The sequence below is a fragment of the Salvelinus fontinalis genome, chromosome 2, assembly GCF_029448725.1.
Source record: "Salvelinus fontinalis isolate EN_2023a chromosome 2, ASM2944872v1, whole genome shotgun sequence".
Classification (NCBI taxonomy): Eukaryota; Metazoa; Chordata; class Actinopteri; order Salmoniformes; family Salmonidae; genus Salvelinus; species Salvelinus fontinalis.
Window position 1 is genome coordinate 57,023,428 of NC_074666.1, and position 19,464 is coordinate 57,042,891.

Sequence of the window (19,464 nt, forward strand, 5' to 3'; positions counted from 1 at the left end):
ACTTTATGGACTTCCATTCTTGTGATGATCAATTTGAAGAAAGAATTTCAACAACAGGTTGAAACGGAGTGGAAAAACATGGTCGATGTGGATGTTGTTTCAAAGCCTAACACAACGAAATGGACAGCACTTTCTACGGTGATGATTCATTCAAACACCCAGATTTATATTAAAGCTTATGCATAAGCCTATACATGAGCCCAAGCCCGAACAAAAAAACAGAAAATAGTGATTGTGCCATTATACAATACATAGCCTATTGCATACTACGCATATTGCACATGGCAGAAAAACATAAAACTGATGTGTCTTTGGTACATAATTGGTCTAGCTAGCCTATACGAGCACACAAATGGCCTGGCAAACGTTTAATGAAATATGTTTCGTTGTGCAAACATGTTACTATCGATGTTCCCGAACATATTTCACTTGGTTTCCCAAATTAAGCTCTGGGTAGCTGCAGGAACAGGGTTGGAGAGCCCATGGCATACAGAGTTTGGGCGGAATAAGTGTTCTTATAATCCTGTGTGAAAGCAGAGTTTTGATGGTTCCCACAAAAAATTGGAGGATCCCAGCTGCTACTATACGTATTTCTCAGCTTTATAAAAAATAAAAAAATAAAAAAAAGTGCATATTAGTAAAGACAAGACTAAATTGAGAATAGCCTGACAGGTGAAAATATGATCACTTAATGAGAGAACAGTGTGTGAAGCCTGAGGCAAGGCTCAGAACGCAAGCTCTTTTTTTTGCGACTTTCTCATCAAAATGCCTACAGTCGCATCATGCAGCCCATATATGTTTTGATTTCTAAGGCATTCTACGGGATCTATCATTCACAACTGAAGTTGCCAAATAATTCTAAATCGAGGGTATCGGACCTGTTTTCGAATGATCACTTTTACGCTCAACATAGCCACTTCATATGCACCCTCACTCTGGAATCGGAAAAATATCCTTTCTATTTTATTCAGCTACGTTCAGTTACATTCTTCTTACTATAAAATCATATAAAATAATGGAACGGGACTCATAAGCATATCTTGTCAGCTAAATTAACACAGCATTGAGCATTGCCAGATAACATAGGCCTACAGTAGGCCAACTCTTATTCTATTCTTCTGAAATACATTTTCTTCGTATCATAATGTTCCTTCAGACATGCCTAAAACAAATAATGGATTTAATGTGAGAGTGTATATTGAATTGATATATAAAATGTAGATATTCAAACGGCGGGCATCAGTGGCTTGTATGCGTGGAGGTCTGGAAATGCTAAATGTGTTCGTTAATTAACGGCCAATAACCGTGAGACCGGCAGTCTTTTGCATGACAATAACCAACCGACAAAATTTCATGACTGCCACAGCCCTACTCCCAATCTCATCCTCACCTTGCAGTGAGACTTCCAGGAAGTAGTGTGTGTACTTGTCCATGAAGGCTTTGGTCTTATTGAGGGAGGAGAGGGGCCAGCCGTTGTGCAGTTCTCCCTCCTGTACAGCAGCATGGAGGTAGTAGTCTATGAAGTGTGCTGGAGTGGGCATGCACAGGTTCCAGCCAAACGTCTCTAAGAGGAGCAGCTCCATCTTTACCAGGTCCTTCCTGCTCAGTGACAGGTTCAGGCTGCACATGAAGCCCAGAGAGTTTAGCTGCTCCAGCTTTGGTACACGGTCCTCCTTCTCTTCAAACTTACCTGGAGGGGAGATGGTGTTACGGTGAGTGAAAATTGAATACATTTTGTAGATGGTGTGATTTTGTTTGTTAAGAGTGCTTATAGATGTATACTTCATAACTTATAAACTGGGTTTTTCGAGGCCTGAATGTTGATTGGCTGAAAGCCATAGTGTAATCAGACCGTATACCATGGGTATTTTTACTGCTCTAACTACATTGGTAACCAGTATCCTATTGCAATAAGGAACCTCCGGGATTTGCGGTATATTGTCAATATACACCAGCTAAGGGCTGTATCCAGGCACTCTGCGTTGCGTCGTACATAAATACAGCCCTTAGCCGTGGTATATTGGACATATACCACATCCCCATGTAAATTAAGCATGCCCCAATCAAAAAATGTAGAACTAAGAACAGATATAGCCCTTGGTTCACTCCAGACTTAACTGCCCTTGACCAGCGCAGAAACATCCTGTGGCGTTCTGCATTAGCATCGAATAGCTCCAGCGATATGCAACTTTCAGATAACTCAGGAACCAATATACTCAGTCAGTTAGGAAAGCTAAGGCTAGCTTTTCCAAACAGAAATTTGCATCCTGTAGCACTAATTCCAAAAAGTTGAGACACAATCTGGACCCTCTCTTTCTAAAATTATCCACCGAAACTGTTGCAACCCATATTACAAGCCTGTTCAACCTCTTCTATTGTCTGAGATCACCAAAGATTGGAAAGCTGCTGCGGTCATCCCCCTCTTCAAAGGGGGAGACACTCTAGACCCAAACTGTTATAGACCTATATCCATCCTGCCCTGCCTTTCTAAAATCTTCGAAAGCCAAGTTAACAAACAGATGATCTATCATTTCGAATCCCACCGTACTATCTCCACTATGTAATCTGGTTTCCGAACTGGTCATGGGTGCACCTCAGCCACGCTCAAGGTCCTCAACGATATCATAACCGCCATCGATAAAAGACAGTACTGTGCAGCCGTCTTCATCGACCTGACCAAGATTTTCCACTCTGTCAATCACCGCATTCTTATCGGCAGACTCAATAGCCTTGGCTTCTCAAATGACTGCCTCACCTGGTTCAGCAACTACTTCTCAGATAGAGTTCAGTATGTCAAATCGAAGGGCCTGTTGTCCGGAACCTCTGGCAGTCTCTATGGGGGTGTCACAGGGTTAAATTCTCGGGCCGACTCTTTTCTCTGTATATATCAATGATGTCGCTCTTGCTGCTGGTGATTCTCTGAACCACCTCTACGCAGACCACACCATTCTGTATACATCTGGCCCTTCTTTGGACACTTAACAAACCTCCAAACGAGCTTCAATGCCATACAACACTCCTTACGTGGCCTCCAACTGCTTTTAAATGCTAGTAAAACTAAATGCATACTCTTCAACCGATTGTTGCCCGCACCCACCCGACTAGCATCACTACTCTGGACGGTTCTGACTTATAATATGTGGGCAACTAAAAATACCTAGGTGTCTGGTTAGACTGTAAACTCTCCTTCCAGACTCACATTAAGCATCTCCAATTCAAAATTAAATCTAGAATCGGCCTCCTATTTCACAACAAAGCCTCCTTCACTCATGCTGCCAAACATACCCTCGTAAAACTGACTACCCTACCGATCCTTGACTTTGGCAATGTCATTTACAAAATAGCCTCCAACACTCTACTCAGCAAACTGGATGTAGTCTATCACAGTGCCATCCGTTCTGTCACCAAAGCCCCATATACTACCCACCACTGCGTCCTGTATGCTCTCGTTGGCTGGCCCTCACTACATATTCGTCGCCAGACCCACTGGCTCCAGGTCATCTATAAGTCTTTGCTAGGTAAAGCCCCGCCTTATCTCAGCTCACTGGTCACCATAGCAACACCCACCCATAGCACGTGCTCCAGCAGGTATATTTCACTGGCCCTCCCCAAAGCCAGCTCCTTCTTTGGCCGCCTTTCCTTCCAGTTCTCTGCTGTCAATGACTGGAACAAATTGCAAAAATCTCTGAAGCCTTATATCTCCCTCTCTAATTTTAAGCATCAGCTGTCAGAGCAGCTTACTGATCACAGTACCTGTTCACAGCAAATCTGTAAATAGCACACCCAACTACCTCATCCACATATTGTTATTTATCCTCTTGTTCTTTTGCACCCCAGTTTCTCTACTTGCACAGCAACATCTGCACAGCTATCACTCCAGTGTTAATGTTCAATTGTAATTATTTCACCTCTATGGCCTATGTATTGCCTTACCTCCCTACATTTGCACACACTGTACATAGGTTTTTCAATTGTGTTATTGATTGTACGCTTGTTTATGTGTAACTCTGTCTTGTTGTTTTTGGTCGCACTGCTTTGCTTTATCTTGGCCAGGTCGCAGTTGTAAATGAGAACCTGTCCTCGACTGGCCTGCCTGGTTAAATAAAAGGTTAAATAAAATAAAATAAATGTAAAAACGATTTGTACATTTTGTATATGTGCAAACAAGACACTCCTATATGGTCTAGCGACAAATTATCCTTAAAGATATGCAATTAACGACTGAGGATTCTACTCCACCCCCCTCACTTGGTGTGAAACTGGTCACAGCTAAACCCTCAAGCATCTCCCTCTGGAGTCAGATGCTCCAACAATGCAGGACCTCTGGCTCCTGACCTCTGGAGATCAGGCCTGGGGACTTGCGATGGCTAATGCGCAATTTCGCCCTCGCCATATTAGATATCTTCATTGTAAAACAGTGTGCTTGGAGCTCAATAAAAATAATAATAATTGAGAAATACAATTGATACCTACAGAAAGCAGAGACCTCTTCTCTTTAATATGGAAAACGAGTTACTTCCAAAGTAGTTTTTTCCCCGCAATTGCATTTTGAAATATTATACACGAGGGGGACACAAGGGTGGAAGAGAGTAAGAGGCTCGCTCATTACATCAGCCTGGCCTAACAAAAAAAAGTCAGGTAAAGCGTCAGGAAAGACACTTTTATTACAGGAATCACGATGCTAAAAGAAATATGTAATTAACAACTGAGGACTACTTCAGCAGCATACCACCCTGCAATCCCACTGCTGGTTTGCTTCTGAAGCTAAGCAGGGTTGGTCCTGGTTGGTCCCTGGATGGAGACCAGATGCTGCTGGAAGTGGTGTTGGAGGGCCAATAGGAGGCACCCTTTCCTTTGGTCTAAAATAAATATCTCAATGCTCCAAGGCAGTGATTGGGGACATTGCCCTGTGTAGGGTGCCGTCTTTTGGATGGGATGTTAAACGTATGTCCTGGCTAAATTCCCAATCTGGCTCTCATACCATCATGGCCACCTAATCATCCCCAGTTTACAATAATTGTCTCATTCATCCCCCTCCTCCCCCCAGCCACTATTCCCCAGGTCGTTGCTGTAAATGAGAATGTGTTCTCAGTCAACTTACATGGTAAAAAAAAAAAAAGTGTTATATATATATATATATATATATATATATATTCTTCTCCCCCACTTTTCCCTTTCACTGGGTGTGAAACTGGTCACAGCTAAATCCTCATGTATCTCCCCCTGGAGCCAGATGCTCCAACAATGCAGAACCCCTGGCCCCTGACCTCTGGAGATCAGTCCTGGGCACTCAGGCAGAGGCCCCCTCCTCAGATCAGTGGAGGGTGTGTGTGTGTGTGTTTTCAAAAAGGGGTAAAATAATTGCCCCACTCTTCCTTATTTAGTCATTAAACATTCCATTGTAAATGCAAATACTTCAACCCAGAAGAAACATTCACTGAAATGGCCCAACAGTACGTCCTTTTTTTATTTGTCTTTTTTACACGAGGGATCTTTCTAACACTCTAACATTTGGAACATCTCAAACTGGGACTTGTGTAACATTTCAATAAATCCTAAATTGCAGAGTTGTCACTAAAATCCACAATGTACACATAATTATGAAAATGATCTGTGGGCATATTAATTCCTTCGGAACATCAACAAACCTCAAGGGGATATCTGTCTAGCTAAACTAAATATCAGGAACCTTACGGAGTATTTCAAACTACCCCCTGTGTTTTATTTGATTTATTTTTGAAGACATTGAGACCTAAAAAATATGCTGCTTAGAGACTCAATGTGTAAGGCTGCCATTCACCATTATGCTGCAACTCTGTAATGACATTACAGGGCTGGGGAACCGGGGAGGGGTCTGGGAGCTAGGGAGGGAGGGGGGGAATGGTTTACAAGTATTGTCTTCTGGGTAGGGAACGACCAATGGATGAGTTTCCCTGTGGGTACTTCTTTTTGTTACACATCAATGGGCTTATCAGTACCTTCAGAAAGTATTTATACCCCTTGACTTATTCCACATTTTTATTGTGTTGCAGCCTCAATTCATAATGAATTAAATATTTTTTTCTCTCACTACACACAATCCCCCATAATGACAAAGTGAACATGTGTTTTTAGACATTTATTGCAAATTATATACAGAAATATTTAATTTACATAAGAATTCACACCACTGAGTCTACACATGTTAGAATCTCCTTTGGCAGTGATTGCAGCTATGATTCTTTCTGGGAGCTTTGCGCACCTGGATTGTGCAATACTTGCACTTTTTTTATTTTAAATTCTTCAAGCTCTGTCATGTTGGTTGTTGATCATTGCTAGACAGCCATTTTCAAGTCTTGCCATATATTTAAGATTGATTTAAGTCAAAACTGTAACTTGGCCACTCAGAAACATTCAATGCCATCTTGTTTAGCAACTCCAGTGTATATTTGGCCTTGTGTTTAAGGTTATTGTCCTGCTGAAAGGTGAATTTGTCTCCCAGTGTCGTTGGAAAGCAGACTGAACAAGGTTTTCCTCTAGGATTTAGGCTGTGCTCAGCTCTATTCCATTTATTTTTATCCTAAAAAAACTTCCTAGTCCTTGGTGATGAAAAGCATACCCATAACATGATGCACCTACCACCATGCTTGAAAATATAAAGAGTGGTACTCAGTGATGTGTTGTATTTGCACCAAACATAACACTTTGTTTTCAGGACAAAGTTAATTTCTTTGCAGTATTACTTCTGTGCCTTTTTGCAAACAGGGTTTGGAACATTTTTATTCTGTACAGGCTTCCTTCTCTCCACTCTGTCAATTAGGAGTTACTACAATGTTTGTGGAGTTACGACAATGTTGATGATCCATCCTCAGTTATCACAGCCATTAAACTCTGTTTTAAAAAGTCACCATTGGCCTCATGGTGAAATCCCTGAGCAGTTTCCATCCTCTCCGGCAACTGAGTTAGGATGAACACTTGTATCTTTGTAGTGACTCTAAACCACCCAAAACGTAATTAATAACGACACCATGCTCAAAGGGATATTCAATGTCTGCATTTTTATATTTTTACCCTTCTACCAATAGGTGCCTTATTTGCGAGGCATTGGAAAACGTCCCTGGTCTTTTTTGGTTGAATCTGTTTAAAATTCACTGCTCGACTGAGGGGCCTTACAATTATCTGTATGTGTGGGGTAAAGGGATGAAGTAGTCATTCAAAAATCATGTTAAACACTATTATTGAACACAGAGTGAGTCAATGGAATTTATTATGTGACTTGTTAAGTACATTTTCACTCATTCATTTATTTCGGCTTGCCATTACAAAAGGGTTGAATACTTATTGACTCTAGACATTTCAGCTTTTCATTTGTATTTTTTTTTTTATTATTATTATTATTATTATTAAGGCTGTAACACAACAAAATGTGGAAAAGGTCAAGGGGTGTAAATACTTTCTGAAACATTCCTTTCCGAAAAACATTGGCAATGCTAGCTATTCTCTCTTGGAATTTGAAAAGCGTAAATTGTCCTATCAAACGTTCCCCCTGTCTTGATATCCTAGCAAGAAACCATATTGATGTAGCAATGCTCCATGAAACACACCTGCTCCATAAAGGAGGCACATAGGACCATGTGAACAAAAAGTGGCTTCTTTTTCATCAGCCCCAAACAAAACTAAAAAAGGTGAACTCATAATGATACAAGAGAGACTCAAAACCACCAATTTGGGGGAAGGCGAAGACCAAGAAGGCAGAATCACTTTACTTAAAATGTATCCATAATGGAAGGAAAATATCATTTATTAATGTGTATGCTTTTTGATTCACTGAACAGCATATTGTTAAAATGAACTGAATTCCATCTGTTTTTTGGGACATACATGAATGCCATTTTGGACATGCAAGACAAATCTAATAAGACCAACAACAAGCCACACGCAACCAAGGCTCTCCAGCATATAACCTACTCTCTGATTACAAACTCATTGATGCCTGGCGAGCACATAATCCGAAAGCAAGAGAGTACACTTTCTACTCAAACAAGCAGAAAACATTCTCCTGAATCGATTTCATACTATTATCTACAACTCTACTTTCCTTAATCAAGACAATAGAAATTCGACATATGGTGTTTCGACGTTTCATTACTACAAAATCATGCATTCTGTGATCAATTTGAAATTTAAACTAAATGAATTCATAATGATCAATAAAAATTCAGTCGATGACCCCCGGATTCTATGGGATGCCACCAAAGGTTTGATTAAAAATAATGAAACTGCATTTTCATCTGGGTTGAATAAATCACAATTAAAGAAGATTGGAATTGGAAATGTTGTTCACTGCATTAGATTGTTTTCAATAAACACTTTTCAGACCAGGTAGCTATTATTCTTTCCAAAGTCAAGACAGAAGTTAATTTATTGATAAGACAGAGAGCAGAATTTTCCAACCATCAAGTTAGACTTCCATTGTAATCGACATTGTCGTTTACTGGCCAACAAGCTACGCAGTAATGATCAAGTTACTATCAGAACCCAAATTAATCAGATTCTCCAGCTTCTATAAAGAACTGTACACCTCTGATAGTAAATCAACATCAAACCAGACTAAGAACTTTGTCTCTCAACAGAAGCCACCTCGCTGGGAGCCCAAATCTCTCTCAATGAACTCAAAAGAGCATTGGGTAGCATAAATAAAATGAGATGGGATTCCTCCTATTTAAACATTTGGAATCAATTAAGTGCACGATTGCTCAAAATGATTTACCAGAGCCATTCACAAAGGTTAATTTGGGGGAAGAGATCGACTGATCACTTCATCTCATTATATGCAGACAATATTTTACTATATCTAAAATACATTGATGATCACAGAAAAATGCAGCTTCATCTCAAGTTATAAAATGAATCTAACCAAATCAGCCATACTGCTTCAAGACCCTGAGTGAGGACTCCATCTCTACTTATGAAATCCCAATTGTTCCCATTTTAAATACTTTGGAGTAGATAGATATATTTGCTCCCTTAGAAAAAAGTATTGGCACAAACTTTAACAGAAAGCTCAAATAAATTAAATCCAATCTCATTAGATGGAATAATATCCCAGTAAGATTATGTGAGCAGTTGAGCGGTGGGCCGGCTGCTCCACTTCCTTTTCAACCGCTCCACGCTCACAGGAAGAAATATTGACGCTCCATTCATTAAAATCACAATTTAACAAACAACCATCTATTTTTGTGACTACCTGGACCTACCATTTGGTTAAGTATTGAAAGCAAACCATATGATATGAATGAAAATAATTGTAAAAAACATGAGAAGGTGAATGTAAGAAGCGCTCATTTCAAATAGGCTACACGTCACATTAAACAGCATATAAACACTCTAAATAGGTCAGGAGCCAGAGAGGGAGCCTAAGAAGGAACGGAAATTAATTATTTAGGCTATATTATTTACATTATTTCAAGGCTATAGCCTACAAAGAAGTATATTGTGAAGTATATCAATTTGCGTGTGACACACTAGGCTGGGAGGAAGTCAGGGACATTAAGCGCTCAAAACAACATTTTGTTGTATTAAATCATTAGTCTATAAATTGTGTATATAGCCTGTGATTAACAAAAAATACCTTACTAAACTCAGTCTACAGTGCCTTAGAAATTAATTCAGGCTCATGTGATGGTGTCTGGAGAGCAGGCCAGCAGCGGAGAATATTCTCTACGCGCTTGCAGAGCCACCGGGGATGCTAAACTTTTTATTTATTTTATTTCACCTTTATTTAACCAGGTAGGCCAGTTGAGAACAAGTTCTCATTTTCAACTGCGGCCTGGCCAAGATAAAGCAAAGCAGTGTAACACAAACACGGAGTTACACATGGGATAAACAAATGCACCGTCACTAACACAATAGAAACGTCTATATACAGTGTGTGCAAATGTAGGGAGGTAAGGCAATAAATAGGCCATAGAGGCGAAAAAATGTATAATTTAGCATTAACACTGGAGTGATAGATGTGCAGATGATGATGTGCAAGTAGAGATACTGGGGTGCAAAAGACCAAACATAAATAACAATATTGGGATGAGGTAGTTGGGTGGGCTATTTACAGATGGGCTGTGTACAGGTGCAGTGAGCGGTAAGCTGCTCTGACAGCTAACGCTTAAAGTTAGAGAGGGAGATATGAGACTCCAGCTTCAGAGATTTTTGAAATTCGTTCCAGTCATTGGCAGCAGAGAACTGGAAGGAAAGGCAGCCAAAGAAGGAGCTGGCTTTGGGGATGACCAGTGAAATATACCTGCTGGAGCGCGTGCTATGGGTGGGTGTTGCTATGGCGACCAGTGAGCTGAGATAAGGTGGGGCTTTACCTAGCAAAGACTTATAGATGACCTGGAGCCAGTGGGTTTGGCAACGAATACGTAGCGAGGGCCAGCCAATGAGAGCATACAGGACGCAGTGGTGGGTAGTATATGGGGCTTTGGTGACAAAACGGAAGGCACTGTGATTTGCTGAGTAGAGTGTTGGAGGTTATTTTGTAAATGACATCGCCAAAGTAAAGGATCGGTAGAGTAGTCAGTTTTACGAGGGTATGTTTAGCAGCATGAGTGAAGGAGGCTTTGTTGCGAAATAGGAAGCAGATTCTAGTTTTAATTTTGGATTGGAGATGCTTAATGTGAGTCTGCAAGGAAAGTTTACAGTCTAACCAGACACCTGGGTATTTGTAGTTGTCCACATATTCTAAGTCATAACCGTCCAGAGTAGTGATGCTAGTCAGGCGGGCGCGGGCAACAATCGGTTGAAGAGCATGCATTTTGTTTTACTAGCATTTAAGAGCAGTTGGAGGCCACGGAAGGAGTGTTGTATGGCATTGAAGCTCGTCTGGAGGTTTGTTAACAGTGTCCAAAGAAGGGACAGAGGTACACAGAATGGTGTCGTCTGCGTAGAGGTGGATCAGAGAATCACTAGCAGCAAGAGCGACATCATTGATATATACAGAGAAAAGAGTCGGCCCGAGAATTGAACCCTATGACACCCCCATAGCGACTGCCAGAGGTTCCAGACAACAGGCCCTCCGATTTGACATACTGAACTCTATCTGAGAAGTAGTTGGTGAACCAGGCAAGGCAGTCATTTGAGAAACCAAGACTGTTGAGTCTGCCGATAAGAATGCGGTGATTGACAGAGTCGAAAGCCTTGGCCAGGTCGATGAAGACGGCTACACAGTACTGTCTTTTATCGATGGCCGTTATGATATTGTTTAGGACCTTGAGCGTGGCTGAGGTGCACCCATGACCAGCTCGGAAACCAGATTGTATAGCGGAGAAGGTGGGATTCTAAATGGTTGGTGATCTGTTTGTTAACTTGGCTTTCGAAGACTTTAGAAAGGCAGGGCAGGATGGATATAGGTCAGTAACAGTTTGGGTCTAGAGTGTCTTCCCCTTTGAAGAGGGGGATGACCGTGGCAGCTTTCCAATCTTTGGGGATCTCAGACGATACGAAAGAGGTTGAACAGGCTAGTAATAGGGGTTGCAACAATTGCGGTGGATCATTTTAGAAAGAGAGGGTCCAGATTGTCTAGCCCAGCTGATTTGTAGGGGTCCAGATGTTGCAACTCTCTCAGAACATCAGCTATCTGGGTTTGGGTGGAGAAGCAGGGGGGTCTTGGGCAAGTTGCTACAGGGGGGTGCAGAGCTGTTGGCTGGGTTAGGGGCAGCCAGGTGGAAAGCATGGCCAGCCGTAGAAAAATGCTTATTGAAAATATCGATTATCGTAGATTTATTGGTGGCGACAGTGTTTCCTAGCCTCAGTGCAGTGGGCAGCTGGGAGGAGGTGCTAACCTAAGACAAGGAATTTGTACTAGGATTAAATGTCAGGAATTATGAAAAACTGAGTTTAAATGTATTTGGCTAAGGTGTATATAAACTTCCGACTTCAACTGTATATCTGTTCTTAAATCTACATTTTTTGAATGGGGCATGCTTATTTAAGATGGTGAAGAAAGCCCTTTTAAAGAGCAACCAGGCATCCTCTACTGACGGGATGAGGTCAATATCCTTCCAGGATACCCGAGCCAGGTCGATTAGAAAGGCCTGCTCGCTGAAGTGTTTTAGGGAGCGTTTGACAGTGATGAGGGGTGGTCGTTTGACAGCGGACCCATTACGGATGCAGGCAATGAGGCAGTGATCGCTGAGATCCTGGTTGAAGACAGCAGAGGTGTATTTAGCGGGCAGGTTTGTCAAGATGATATCTATGAGGGTGCACATGTTTACGGATCTAGGGTTGTATCTGGTAGGTTCCTTGATAATTTGTATGAGATTGAGGGCCTCTAGCTTAGATTGTAGGATGGTCGGGGTGTTAAGCATATCCCAGTTTAGGTCATCTAACAGTACGAACTCTGAAGATAAATGGGGGGCAATCAATTGACATATGGAGTCCAGGACACAGCTGGGGGCTGAGGGGGGTCTATAACAAGCGGCAACAGCGAGAGACTTATTTCTGGAAAGGTGGATTTATAAAAGTAGGAGCTTGAACTGTTTGGGCACAGACCTGGATAGCATGACAGAACTCGGCAGACTATATCTGCAGTAGATTGTGACTCCGCCCCCTTTGGCAGTTCTAAGAAAATGTTGTAGTTGGGGATGTAAATTTCCACATTTTTGGTGGCAGTTGGCGGAGAGTACTAAAGCAGTGAATAAAACAAACTTAGGGAGGAGGCTTCTGATGTTAACATGCATGAAACCAAGGTTTTTACGGTTACAGAACTCAACAAATGATAGTGCCTGGGGAATAGGTGTGGTACTGGGGTCTACAGGGCCTGGGTTAACCTCTACATCACCAGAGGAACAGAGGATGAGTATGATAAGGGTACGGCTAAAGGCTATAAGAACTGGTTGTCTAGTGCGTTGGGAACAGAGAATTAAAGGAGCATATTTCTGGGCGTGGTAGAATAGATTCAGGGCATAATATACACACAAGGGTATTGTAGGATGTGATTACAGTGGAGGTAAACACCCTTATAGGTAGGCCTAACGGTTTTTAGGAAAAATAACCCAATCAAAACGGAAAACTCCCTTGAAAGTTGGAATATGCCAGGCCTAGATAATAGAACAAAAATGAAGGAAACTTAAGAAATCAGATTTTGTTGTTTATAAATACTTTGCTACAATGACACAATTAGCTACCTAACTCGTTGCTTCCTTTCAGCATGTGCACGTAGTAAGTACACCATCATGCTTTCGGGATATGCGTCTTTTCCAATTCCACAATTATCTTTAGTTGTGGAAATTACATCACCGCACTCACTCTCTTGCTCCTCATCCTTGTAGGTCACCTTGGTTTTGCACCTGTGTGCTTGATCAGTTTCTTAATGGAAATATTTAGCGAACTCCATGACAGTAGCTAAAGCAAGGGGCACACAAGTAGACTACACAAGTAGACTACAAATGCATGTTGGGCCGGGCATGCTCTGAGCTCGTGAACTGAGCACTACTGGAGCAAAATTGAAGCGGGCAAGAAGGCCTACGCTCCAGCCTTTGGGAATCTCACCCAGCACTAGAGTCAAATTTATGGATGAGCCAGTCACGTTTCAAATGAAATGTAGGCTACAGGATGGTATCTAGCTATGTGCACAGACAATGCACACAACACTAAATTATTTATCCAAACTAGTTAACTTCTTATGGCTGGGGGCAGTATTGGGTAGCTTGGATGAATAAGGTGCCCAGAGTAAACTACCTGCTACTCAGGCCCAGAAGCTAAGACATGCATATTATTAGTAGATTTGGATAGAAAACACTCTGACGTTTCTAAAACTGTTTGAATGATGTCTGTGAGTATAACAGAACTCATATGGCAGGCAAAAACCTGAGAAAAAATCCAACCAGGAAATGGGAAATCTGAGGTTTGTAGGTTTTCGAGTCTTTGCCTATCCAATATACAGTGCAAAATTTGTCCCAAATGCACTTCCTAAGGCTTCCACTAGATGTCAACAGTCTTTAGAACCTTGTTTCAGGCTTCTACTGTGAAGGGGGAGAGAATAAGAGCTGTTTGAGTCAGGTGTCTGGCAGAACGCCATGAGCTCAGTCAGGCGCACGGCCGTGAGAGTTAGTTGCGGTCCTTTTAATTTCTAAAGACAATGTTAAAAACATCCTAAAGATTGATTCTATACATCGTTTGACATGTTTCTACGAACTGTAATATAACTTTATTCACTTTGTCTGGACTAAGTGCCTGCACCTCGTGAATTTGGATTTGTGAACTAAACGCGCAAACAAAAAGGAGGTATTTGGACATAAATGATGGACTTGATCAAACAAAACAAACAATTATTGTAGAACTGCGATTCCTGGGAGTGCATTCCGATGAAGATCAAAGGTAAGTGAATATTTATAATGCTATTTCTGACATCTGTTGACTCCACAACATGGCGGGTATCTGTATGGCTTGTTTTGATACCTGAGCGCTGTACTCAGATTATTGCATGGTGTGCTTTTTTTAAATCTGACACAGCGGTTGCATTAAGGAGAAGTATAGCTTTAACCACTAGTATTGACATTATAATTAAATCACAATGGATTAGCTAGTTTCCAAGAAACAGCTACCTGTGTTAGCTGCCAAATTAACACAGTGTCCTTAGCTAGCTAGTGAACACAAAAGATATTGACTGTCGGCAGTCAAACATTTGACAATCCTACCGGTGTGTCTGAGCTTTTAGATGGCAATAACCTCACTCTATCCCAATTTGCCAATGAATACAGCTTTATTATTAAAAGTTATCACTTTCAAATTATCGACAGCAAGAATGAATGGTCCTAGTCAAGGAACAATTGAGGCCTGGACAAATATACTTGCCTCCGTAAATAATAATCTCAGCTAAAGCCTAACACATTCAAATAAACCATTTATAAAGCCCAACACATACATACTGTGGCAAGAAGAAGTATGTGAACCTTTTGGAATTACCTGGATTTCTGCATAAATTAGTCAGAAAATTTGATCTGGCCTTCATCTTAGTAACAACAATAGATGAACATAGTGTGCTTAAACTAATAACACAAAAACTATTGTATTTTTCTTGTCTATATTGAATACATCATTTAAACATTTCCAGTGTAGGTTGGAAAAAGTATGTGAGCCCCTAGGCTAATGAAAAAGCAAATTGGAGTCAGGAGTCAGCTAACCTGGAGTCCAATCATTAAGATGAGATTGAAGATGTAGATTAGAGCTGCCTTGCCCTATAAAAAACACTCACAAAATTTGAGTTTGCTATTCACAAGAAGCATTGCCTAATGTGAACCATGCCTCAAACAAAAGATATCTCAGAAGACCTAAGATTAAGAATTGTTGACTTGCATTAAGCTGGAAAGGGTTACAAAAGCATCTCTAAAAGCCTTGATGTTCATCAGTCCACGGTAAGACAAATTGTCTATAAATGGAGAAATGTCATTACTGTTGCTACTCTCCCTAGGAGTGGCCGTCCTGCACGAGCACAGTGCAGAATGCTCAATGAGGTTAAGAAGAATCCTAGTGTCAGCTAAAGCCTTACAGAAATCAATGGAACATGCTAACATCTCTGTTGTCGAGTATACAATATGCAAATTACTAAACAAGTGTGCATGGGAGGACACCACGGAAGAAGCCACTGCTGTCCAAAAAAAACATTGCTGCACGTATGAAGTTTGCAAAAGAGCACCTGGATGTTCCACAGCGCTTCTGGCAAAATATTCTGTGGACAGATGAAACTACATTTGTTTGGAAGGAACACACAACACTTTGTGTGGAGAAAAAAAGGCACAGCACACCAGCATCAAAATCTCATCCCAACTGTAAATTATGGTAGAGGGAGCATCATGGTTTGGGGCTGCTTTGCTGCCTCAGGGCCTGGACAGCTTGTTATCGTCGACGGAAAAATGAATTCCCAAGTTTATCAAGACATTTTGCACGAGAATGTTAGGCTATCTGTGCACTAATTGAAGCTCAACCGAAGATGGGGGATGTAACAGGACAACGATCCAAAACACAGAAGTAAATCAACAACAGAATGGCTTCAACAGAAGAAAATACAACTTCTGGAGTGGCCCAGTCAGAATCCTGACCTCAACCCGATTTAAAATGCTGTGGCATGACCCCGAGAGCGGTTCACATCAGACATCCTAAGAATATTGCTGAACTGAAACAGTTTCTTAAAGATGAATGGTCCAAAAATTCCTCTTGACCGTTGTGCAGGTCTGATCCTCAACTACAGAAAACATTTGATTGCATTTACTGCTGCCAAAGGAGGGTCAACAAGTTATTATTTATGTGTACATGGTGTGTTCAATAAAGACATGAAAATGTATAATTGTTTGTGTGTTATTAGTTTAAGCAGTGTGTGTCTATTGTTGTGACTTAAAATTTGATCTGATCTTCGTCTATGACCAATTTATGCAGAAATCCAGGTAATTCCAAAGGGTTCACATACTTTTTCTTGCCACTGTACCTATTTTCAGTGGTGTAAAGTACTTAAGTATACTTAAGTTGTTTTCTGGGGTTTTTGTCCATTTTTACTTCACTACATTCCTAAAGAAAAGAATGTACTTTATACTCCAAACATTTTCCCTGACACTCAAAAGTACTCTTTATATTTTGAATGCTTATCAAGAGAACATCCCATGTCAACCCTACTCCCTCTGATCTGGCGGACTCCTTAAACACAAATGCTTCATTTGTAAATTATGTCTGAGTGTTGTAGTGTGCCCCTGGCTATCCATAAATAAACAAAAACATTGTGCTGTCTGGTTTCCTTAATATAAGCACTTTGAAATGATTTATTATTTTACTTTTGATACTTGATATTTAAAACCAAATACTTTTACTCAAGTCGCATTTTACTGGGTGACTCACTTTTACATGAGTCATTTTCTATTAAGGTATCTTTGTAAGAATGACAATTGGGTACTTTCTCCCCCACTGCCTATTTTAATCTTTTTTACTTTCTTTGCTTTCGGGACCACAGGGAAAGGGTGGTATGGGGAGGGTTCTCTCTGGTCGCCGGGGGGTGGGGCTGGTCTGGATGAGTGACTGACGAGCAACCCTAGTTGCTAGGTGGGGTGGGAAACATGGTTTCCGGGCGTGGGGGAGTGGGGATGGATTGAAAAATGCTGGCTGGGTGGGGTTGGGGGAATGGAAGGAGGAGGAGGTTGGGGTAGAGGCCCACTTATGTTTTCTTTTCTTTTCCTGTTTATACTGAATGTATTATTACTTCAACTCTGTATGCACTTCTTACAGTTTTTTCTTCTTATTTTGAGTGGCAGCATGAGTGAGTGGGTACATGTTTTATAAACGTTTAAAAAAAGAACATGTACCTGTACCACCCCCAACAACAAAAAAACGACATAAATAATAATAATAACTTGGTCAACAAAAATAATGTTGTTTCACTGCAACGGCAATTATTCCCCGATATAGACAGTCATAATGTCTCCATCTCCATCTATTCTCTAGAAGTCTCCACAAAGCTCATCACTAAGCTAAGGACCCTGGGACTCAACACCTCCCTCTGCAACTGGATCCTGGACTTCCCGACGGGCTGCCCCCAGGTGGTAAGGTTAGGCAACAACACATCTGCCATGCTGATGCTAAACACGGGGACCCGTCATGGGTGCGTGCTTAGTCCCCCTCCTATACTCCTTGTTCACTCACGACTGCGTTGCCAAGCACGCCTCCAACACCAACATTAAGTTCGCTGACAACAACGGTGGTAGGCCTGACCACCAAAAACGATGAGACAGCCTATAGGGAGGTCAGTGACCTGGCAGTGTGGTGTCAGGACAACCTCTCCCTCAACATGAATAAGACAAAGGAGATGACCGTGGACTACACGAAAAGGAGGGCCGAACAGCCCCCATTCACATCAACGGGGCTGTACTGGAGCGTGTCGAGAATATCAAGTTCCTTGGTGTCCACATCACCGACAAACTATCATGGTTCAAACACACCAAGAAAGTCATGAAGAGGGCACGACAATGCCTATTCCCCCTCAAGAGACTGAAAAGATTTGGCATGGGTCCCCAGATCCTCAAAAAGTTCTACAGCTGCACCATTGAGAGCATCCTGACTGGTTGCATCACCGCCTGGTATGGCAACTGCTCGGCATCCGACCATAAGGCGCTACAGAGGGTAGTGCGTAAGGCCCAGTACATCACTGGGGCCAAGTTTCCTAACATTCAGGACCTACATACTAGGCGTGTCTGAGGAAGGCCCAAAAAATGGTCAAAGACTTCAGTCACCCAAGTCAGTGTTCACTCTGCTACCCCACTTCAAGCGGTAACTGGAGCACCAAGCCTAGGTCCAAAAGGCTCCTTAACAGCTTCTACCCCCAAGCCATAAGACTGTTGGACAATTATTAAAATGGCCACCCTAACAATTTGCATTGACCCCTTTGTTTTTATACTGCTGCTACTCGCTGTATATTACCTATCCATAGTCACTTTACCACTACCTCCATGTACAAATTACCTCAACTAACCTGTACCCCCACACATTGACTCGGTACTGGTACCTCCTGTATATAGCCTCATTATTGTGTTACTTTCTACTTTCATTAATTTAGTAAATATTTTCTTCAATGCAGTTTTAAGAAAATCAAGTTTTGGTTAAGGGCTTGTAAGTAAGCATTTGACCATAAAATTGGATTTTCTTCTTCTCTCCAAAAGCTATAATTACTATGCCGGCAAGGGTTGTGGGTAACGCATGCCTCATGGTTTGTACATGTGACAAGTTCCCTTGGTGACTGACAGAGGTCTGGGGGACCAGGGGAGGGCATGGCCTCTTAAACACACAGCTGTCACCAAACATGTCTCAGACAAACCACGCAGCTACAGCCACTTAAAGCCCACTACAGGCTGTGGTGCTGCTCACTCTCCCTGCTTTCCTTTCCACATCAAAAATGAGTTAAAAAAAACATATGCACATGTAGTGGAAACCATTTAAATGTAACTGTCTGTAAAAGAGTGGGATAAACAACTTGAATCTACTCAAAAAGGAAGGACATTATAACTGAAGTATCTCAAACTTGTCACTAGAGGTACTCCTACTGCTGTTCCATCTTTACCAGATCTATTGTTAGCAGTTCAGTAGCTGACTTACTGGCTAGGAGGAGGCAGGAGAGGGCAATGACGTAGAGCTGGCGGACTGCCACGTCGTAGTGGTCCATGAACAAATCCAGGAGGTAGACGGCCAGGTGGCGAGCCGCTGGGCACAATTGGTAGCGGTTACTGAGGACAGCCAGCAGGTCAGCAAAGTAACGCCGCATCCCGATCTGAGGAGAGTGGGACTTGTAGGTGGGCAACTTCAGCTCCTGAGGAAAGGAGGTAAGGAGAGGAGACAGGATGAGAGGGAGTAAGGATATTGCAGACTGCAGAGTTGAATTGCGTATACAGAAAAAAATACAGCAGTGTGCCAGGAGGCATGTGAGAGCATGTGCAAAGACTCCACTTTCAAATGTCA

General features: G+C 41.7%; 1 protein-coding gene across 2 annotated transcripts in view; it reads right to left on the minus strand.

Annotated features, from left to right (window-relative positions):
* The window catches only part of LOC129821875 (cyclin-J-like), a 46,902-nt gene that overhangs the window by 7,970 nt on the left and 19,468 nt on the right, over nucleotides 1-19,464 (minus strand). For both annotated transcript variants that reach the window (XM_055879602.1, XM_055879594.1), the window contains exons 3-4: nucleotides 19,105-19,315; nucleotides 1,391-1,690 (exon numbers count right to left, since the gene is read on the minus strand). In XM_055879602.1, the coding sequence (XP_055735577.1) occupies nucleotides 1,391-1,690; nucleotides 19,105-19,315 (511 nt within the window). The remainder of the gene's footprint in view (nucleotides 1-1,390; nucleotides 1,691-19,104; nucleotides 19,316-19,464) is intronic.